Source organism: Anoplopoma fimbria, unplaced genomic scaffold, assembly GCF_027596085.1.
Source record: "Anoplopoma fimbria isolate UVic2021 breed Golden Eagle Sablefish unplaced genomic scaffold, Afim_UVic_2022 Un_contig_13030_pilon_pilon, whole genome shotgun sequence".
Classification (NCBI taxonomy): Eukaryota; Metazoa; Chordata; class Actinopteri; order Perciformes; family Anoplopomatidae; genus Anoplopoma; species Anoplopoma fimbria.
The window spans coordinates 762-9,159 of NW_026553476.1; the positions used below are offsets into that span (position 1 = coordinate 762).

The 8,398-nt window shown below is 39.1% G+C and overlaps 1 protein-coding gene across 1 annotated transcript; it reads right to left on the minus strand.

Moving 5' to 3' along the window:
- Positions 1–1,043: 1,043 nt before the first annotated feature.
- On the minus strand, positions 1,044–6,665 carry LOC129116559 (angiomotin-like; the record flags this gene model as incomplete). Its single annotated transcript, XM_054627410.1, has 3 exons — positions 6,577–6,665; positions 5,993–6,138; positions 1,044–1,193 (listed from the first exon to the last, which is right to left on the minus strand). Coding segments are annotated over exons 1-3 (384 nt in total), but the record flags the coding sequence as incomplete, so codon positions are not given.
- Positions 6,666–8,398: the final 1,733 nt, after the last annotated feature.

The following is an 8,398-nucleotide window of genomic DNA, read 5'->3' on the forward strand; positions in this document are numbered from 1 at the left end:
ACTGCTCATCACCTGCCCAATACAATCCCAACAGTGAAACATGGTGGTGGCAGCATCATGCTATGGGGGGTGTTTTTCAGCTGCAGGGACAGGATGACTGGTTGCAATTGAAGGAAAAGATGATGCGGCCAAGTACAGAGATATCCTGGAAGAAAACCTCCTCCAGAGTGCTCAGGACCTCAGACTGGGCCGAAGGTTCACCTTCCAACAAGACAATGACCGAAGCACACAGCTAAAATAACAAAGGAGTGGCGGAACAAGTCTGTGACCATTCTTGACTGGCCCAGCCAGAGCCCTGAGCCCTAAACCCAATTGAGCATCTCTGGAGAGACCTGAAAATGGCTGTCCACCAACGTTCACCATCAACCTGACAGAACTGGTGAGGATCTGCAAGGAAGAATGGCAGAGGATCCCCAAATCCAGGTGTGAGAAACTTGTTGCATCATTCCCAAGAAGACTCATGGCTGTACTAGCTCAAAAGGGTGCTTCTACTCAATACTGAGCAAAGGGTCTGAATACTTATGACCATGTGATATTTCAGTTTTTCTTTTAATAAATTTGCAAAAATTTCTACATTTCTGTTTTTTTCTGTCAAGATGGGTTGCTGAGTGTACATTAATGCGGAAAAAAAAAATGAACTTTTTTCGATTTTAGCAAATGGCTGCAATGAAACAAAGGGTGAAAAATTTAAAGGGTCTGAATATAGCAGCTAAATGCTCCATTTTTTTCACAGCTGAGCTGAGTAACAACTAAAGGAGCCTCAGTCAAATGTTCAAAGGTACTGAGACACATGACACTTCTGTGAGCTGAGGGTCTTGTATAATATATTATTGCATATTATATTATCTTCTATTTTCAAATGTAAAACACAGATATAGGAAGTTACTAGCAGAACTTGTAGAGTGATGCAGATTTGTTTAGAATTCATAGATACATGTTGCCCCACAGCCTAATAAATAAATTGTATTAAAATAGTAAGAGGCATAAGCACAACCTGGTGGTCTCTATATTTGTTGACGAGCTAAGTAAACATTAAACAGTACCTGCTGTATGCGTAGCGACTCAAGCTCTCTCTCCAGTCTAATACGGAGGCGATGCTCGAGCTGTTCTCTCTTCTGACATGCCGCCTGGAGCTGAGCCAGAGCTTGCTGCATCCTCTCCACCTTTTCCACATAAACCTGCTTTTTCTTGAGCTGCACACACAAACAGAGAGAGAGAGAAAGAGGTGGGGGGTTAGTTAGGTTATTTGACAGTTCAAGGCATCTGCTACAGGGTTAACAACAAGTTATGAGGAATACAGGACAGAGAATTTTCCAGAAGTAGGGCTGGTTCAGTCGGCATCTCTGCAAAAAACAGATTGCTTGTTTTCTACATTGTTTTTGTTTATTTGTTGACCAAATCGTCAAAAACATGTTTCAATGCAGCAAATATGCACAGAAATTCTGTTCAAGGAGAACGAGGACAACAAAAGACTTCAAGTATTAATACGTTAGAGATTAATGTAAAATATATATTTTTTTAAGGGTTACAGAAATCCACTGCAATATTAAGTTTTACTTTAATAAAAAATATGGATTCAGCTGATACATAACACAAATGTGTACTTAATTTACCATTTCTTCATGATTCATAGAAATATGCTTATTTTTGGTCAACCACACATTAGCATTCATGTTGACACATATCCAAAAAAGAAATACAAACGTGTTTATGCATTTTTATCTATGACTACTGACCGACTTTCCTTATTCACCTTTTGGTTTTATTGGTTTAACAATAAGAATAATAATTTTCAGTGAAGGTAACTGTTTTGAAGCAGAATACATCAAAGTATTGAGGTAAGACAGTCACTATTTCTTTTCCGAAATACCTTGAATGTTCAGATTGAGAGCAGTCAGTTTACCCCATGCATTAATTGTATTTACACAGCCCCCGGGGGAAATTACCGTATACAATACATCCATTATGTCAAACAGACACTGGTGTCAGATGGCCTGACAATTGAGAGCAGATTTTCCACTAAGCAAGCGTACTTCAGTCCATATATATCAAGAAAATAAGATGTGGAAGTCGCTTAACAGAGCAGTGGGTGTGATAACTTTAACATATACAGTCTATTCTACTTTTGCTCTTAACTTGGACTTACTATTTTCCTGGATCTAAGAAAAGTCATGTTCACATACCTGTTTACCTTTTCTGGTCCACAGCCAGCCAAAGGTTTTATTCATTTTCTGCCATTTAAATTTACCAAGTACCTTACCATTATTGGAGGTTTGTTACACGTTGTTCTTGACTATAAGAGAGCAAACCTCAGCCATGAACTTCCAAAATGAAGACAATATATCAGGTGTTGCGACAAGTGATAATAACACACTGGCACAAAATATAATGCAAAAATCCAGTCTTTTCTCTAAGAACTCCGTAAACACATGGTTTGGATGGGACACGAAACAGGATAGGAACAGACTAGAACCGACAGTCGGGACTGCAGAAAAAAAATCATTGGTACCAGCGTGCAGACTCTTTAAAACTACTGGAAATGTCTTGTCCCAGTAGCTTCTCTCTTTTCTGTGTAGTTGAAATTAAGCCATTAGAAAATCTGGTGAATTAACGTTAATGACTGATTATCTGGTGATAGCAATGTAATTTGCTCACCAGCCAAATCCCTTGTATGTGAAAATGTTCTACTGTGAGTATGTGGAAGATGCATTAGATTGTTCAATTTTGCTCATTTAGGGTCTGGCTAGTTTACTTATTCCACCTTGCTACAGCTACAGAACATTAAAAAAGCACCACATGACCTGCAGCCTACGTTACTTTAATATGTAGCAGAACTTTACTGTTTTTAATTCTCTGTTCATGAGAGCTGTTAGCACTAATTCCAATCGCTAGCGCCAATCAATAATAATAAACGCTATCATGAAAGGTCGTCATACCTGGACCCGTATCATGTCTTAGAAATTTGGGGTCCTTGGAGTTACAACATTTTCCTATTTAATGGCGAATTGTGCAAAATGGACACCACGCTAAGTCAAAGTCGATCTACGTATGACCTTTTAACTTTTCATCATATAGATTGATAAAGTTTGTTAAAGTACAACGCCTCAAACGGAGAAAATTGCCAAAGAGTGCAAAATTACTGTAGCGACCTCTAGTGGTTGGATGGAATGAAAATTTGAGGTTCTGTTTGTTTATGGAAATGTTTTAAATTTCGCAATAATAGACCCAACTGTTTTGAAGTTCTGTGTAATGATTTGCAAAGCCACACCCCTTTGAAGTTCATAGATCCATATCTTTCTAAAAACTTTTGACGTAATTGATACAATAATGATCCACAGAAAATGTTTTAGCAATCACAGAAATTTGAAAAAGTAGAGCAGATGGAGCTGGACATGTGTGTTGAATTTCAAAGGTTGAAGGGCATGGCCTGTCAAACAGCTAGGGGGCACTAGCAACTCATTTTGTCATAACCAAGCACTGGACCCATAAAAAAATAAAATGACAATCCTGATAAGAATGCCAAATTTTGTGTGGGTTTTTGCATGATAATGCCCTCAAAAATGCAATTCAACGCCGGAAATACTGATAATCCGAGCGATTGCCTGTGCTCGTGCCGATATAATAATTGAAGCCGCAATCAGCAATGATCAGGCCCTCGCACCTTTGCGCACGTCTGTGAACAAATTATGAATTGCAAATATTCCACCACTTCCTGTGCCCAGTATGTTTGCTAGAGAACACGCGCAAACATGCATTATGTTGCTCTATACCAAGTGTAAATCACATCATGTAAATTTCATGTATATCGGATTCTGTTTGTCACATAACGCTGATTTCCTGTTGCCAACAGGAGGCACTATGACTTGTAGTGAAAATTGGCCAGTCCAGTGGAGTTAGATCAGATTTTTGCTATATGGGGAATAAATTAAAATGGCTGCCATGCCACGGCTATGCACTTCCAGCAAATGTGAAGCTTTAGATACATTTTAATCACAAAAGTCTTAAGATTGCCTGTTTTGAACAAATTTAAGGTTTTCACACAAATTCACACAAACTTCTAGTTGGGTTTAGATCATTGTCCCAAGGGACTTTGTTATTTATAGGTTAAACAAAATGTCATACATCTAGGTGAAACGTAGCACTAGGGCTGCTTTTGAGAATAATTGTAGGGGTCGCTATTGAGGCAATTTATGACTACCAAGCCAAAGAGTCATATTGAATATTTATTTCCATCATCATTCTGTCATGAGTTTTTGAGCATCCCAAGCCACTGAAAAAGCCGCTCCCATTTCATGGCAAATGATGCATTGCCAAGGCAACACCTTTCAACAATAAATCACAACATTCAGGATCTTTAAGCTTTTCTTACAAAATTTGAGGTCGATCTGGTCAACCAGCTAGGAGCAGTAATTCAAATTATAAAACTGTCATTTTCTGTTGACTGATTGTGCAATGACGATATGACAATTTTTACATGGAGATGTCCTCAGGCCTGGATCGGTATCATGCCTTAGAAATTTGGGGCAGATTGGACAATGTACCTTGGAGTTACAACAACTTCCTCTTTCATGGCGTAAGGCGCAAAATGGGCACCACATCACGTTATTTTTATTCTATTTTTATTTTATTGTATAATATGTGTATTTATTATCTGTTTCTATGTAGTTGAGCTGCTGCAACACCCGAATTTCCCCCATGCAGATCAATAAAGGAATATAATAATAATAATAATAAGGTGGTTCCATGAAAACTCACAATTTTGATAGCTTTTTATCATAAAGGTCTTTAGATTGTCCAGAACACATTTGAAGTCCATCGCATGACTTCTGTGGGAGAAGTTTGTTTAAGTACAACCCCTAAAAACAGGGAAAATTTCCCAATTTCTCTTAAAATGTTTGAATTACTGTAGTGCCCCTAGTGCTTTAATAGAATGGAAATCGGAGGTTATGCTGCAGATCCACTTAAAATTTGTAACATGTTCCTAATGCCAGCCAACAAAGTTTCTTGTATTTGACGGATTAGAAATGCTCGCAACAGAACCAAACATGGCACACATTTAAATTCCAAAATGTAGTTATATGATGTGGTTGTGGTTCTTGGGATTGGCAAGGGTTCGACCTAGATGTACAAAATTTGGTAGGCACATGTATTACATGTAGACAAAAAAATGTCTTGTGGCCATGCTATGAACCCGAAAGTCAGCAATTTTGAATTGTTCTCTAGGGCCACATAGCAGATACAGTAAGGAATCCACTATGTGGAATATTTGCAATATATCATTTCCTGTGTCACACACGCCACACAGGAAAATAACGTCTAACTCATACACACGGTGTCTTGTGGTCACAGATATTCAGGATGCGTCAACCAGCTTCTCCACCAGTACCTCTGACATGTTCAAAGGTGTGAGGTCACGATCATCACTGCTTGCAGCTTTAATTCATGTTAAGCTCGATACATAGGTCATTTGAGATGTTAACAAGATTCCTGCCTGATTTAACTTATAGCAAAAAACATCAGGGATCAGAAACTTGTCACAGACAAAAAGCAGTCCAAAATTGACTTATCACAGTTCTTCATAACTCCATCTCCATAGTAGCCCTGACATGTATATATTTCTTTGAGGAAGTTCATGCCAGCTACAGTGTAACCTGCCTGTGACAGTTATGTGTGTAGGCTTTTACTGTCCGTTTGAAAGTCCACCTCCCACAGATTCATAGTTGTGGCTCTTTCTGCCATACGGGAAATGTAAAACATCATGTACATTTTAGATATTATCAACAAGACATAACTGGCCTGAGATGATCAGACTACTGTTAGCTGTTTCTCTGTGTCTCTTGTTTAATAAGAACACATCATGGCTGAAATTGTTAAGATTCACCTAGGCTTCTTTATCTAAATCAGTATTTTCTTGTTCTAATGAAAAGGGGAACAAGCAGTCAAACCCAAATCCAACTACCAGCATTATATCCAGTAAGAATGATGCGGTTACCTCCTCCTCAAGCTTGACCACTTTGGCCTGGGCGTTGTTAAGCGCCTGGTCTCTGATCTCGATGTGTCTTCTCTGGTCCTCTGTGGTGGAACGCAGCGCATTCAACTCCATCTCCAGCTTCTCCCTTTCACGGATTGTCTCTTTGTCTTAAAACACATGTACAAACACAATGTTATTTTAATTAGGGCTGTGCAAAAATATATCGACAAGGCTTAATATCGCGATCGTTTTTGTCCGCGAGTAGTATAGATACATAAAACAAAAATCCTGTTTTAACATGGATTCAAAATGTTTTTTTAAATTGACTCGATTTACCGTTTGTGTCAAACATCCTCCTCTTCCGCTCCTGTAACGATAGATGTTGCTGCCTAATGCCTTCTAAGCTAAGGCTAAGTGACCTCCCGGCCTTTCACATGATCCGTCAAAAATCACAACATGGAATATCACAAGCAAGCAACCGTATGCTGTATAATAACACTGTCCTGCTGACACATGATGGATGTAGCAGTGTAGTGCTTAGGATTTACGAAAAGGAGCAGAATGTGTCAAAACATGGCTACAACGTGAGAGGGTGTTGCACTTACTCTGTACAACTAGCTGGGAGATGGTTTTGCGGTTGTCCTCTGAGCAGTCACACTCTTTAGCAGTGAGCTGCTTATTGGCCGTCTCCATGCGTTCTTTAAAACAACAACAACACACATGCTCAGAGTTGGGAAAAACACACGATAAAAATATAAAAATATAGGCACAAGCTGCCATTCTGGTTCTAACCTTTTTTTAATGCTTAAAAAAGAAAAAGAAAAAAGGAAGCAGCTGAATTGACGTTATTAAAATTGCAGGCAGCATCAAGCTGGTTTTGGGCTTCACTAAGCTGACGAAAGTCTTCTCAGTTGGTTTAATTCTCTCTAAAGAATGACTTGGACCAATCACACTCTTCTTTTATCATAACATGCCGCTGTCAGTCCTTGTACACTCAAAGTCACGCCAGGCATAAATGGGGACATGTTGTACACATGCACTGGATTGTAATGGGTGGCGCCACCTATTGAGCGATTTCAGAATAGTTTTACATATGTGTTTTAACATTATCATGTAACATATCCTACCAGTTTTCAACTCTTGAAATCTGGCATGCCAACAGTCTTGGCGAAAATAGCCGTCTGATTTGGGTGTCAAGCAGTGGTATGAGAAAAGGCCTCGATAGCGCCTCCTTTAAAGTAGCCCTGACATTGCGTTTCACCAAGCTTTAGAAAATTCTGTAGGTATATGTAACATGATGAGACCTACAATACAGTCTCTTGGAGGTATTATGACAGGTAGTTATTTTGACAGGTAGTTGGCCATTTTGATTTTCATGTCGTTTTTTGACCGTGTCAAGGTGCCGCACAAACTCCTCCTACCGTTGCAACTCATTTCTTGCTCATGAAAAACAAAAGGTGTTTTTGAGGGGTTAAAAATGCTCAAAACAGAAACCAAACTTGTCACAGACTTACATGTAGTTATTAGATATGTTTGTGGTGCTTGGGATTGGCGAGAGAGCTCGATAGTGCCCCCTATAATATTTTGTCGAAGGAGCACTCGCAGTATGATTGACCTAGATGCATAAAGTTTGGTAGGCACATGTAGACTTGGAGTCTCTTGGAGCCATGCTCTAAACTCAACTGGAAGTTGGCCAATTTGTGTTTTTTGCCATTTCCAGGCTCAATCTAAAGACGTGATGAAAATGTATCAAAAGTTAGAGATTTCATGGAACGATGTTGCCCTAGCTTGTTGGCCATTTTACATGATTCACCATTAAAAAACATGCTGTTGTATCTCGACTCTACTTGCACAGTAAGATGTTTGCAGATCAAAAAATGGATAACAAAAGTTTTCAAATCAGGCTGCACAGGGAGTTTTCATTAATAGTAAAGTGAATTGTTTTGTTGATTTCGGAGCCACGTCGTAATGTAAAGTAATTCATTGCAACGTGACGTTTGTTAAACTAAATCAAATTGCAACCAGCCTAATTCATATTAAAGATTATACTACATGAGCTACATGAACTAAACATTTTTGCCATTTTTCCTCTAAGCACTGTCAGAGCCATCTGCACAAACAGCTGATTTTTTGAACTGCATTTACTATGATTTATGGTTTATGTTTATGCTTATGATTGTATTTGGAGCTACACTCAAACCATTCGAAGCTTAAGACCTGGCAAAAATGACCTGGCTACGCTGCTGGTCCATGCAGTAAATACCGTCTAACTTGTGCACGCAATTGCATGGCCGCATCAACCAGAGTCCCGCCAGTACCCTCGGCGTGCTTAAAGGAGCGAGGGCCACGATCAATTCTGCTTGCAGCCTTTTATATATTTTTTACAGCCCAAACAACAACGAAGTTATTTGTTCATAGGTCCTATTG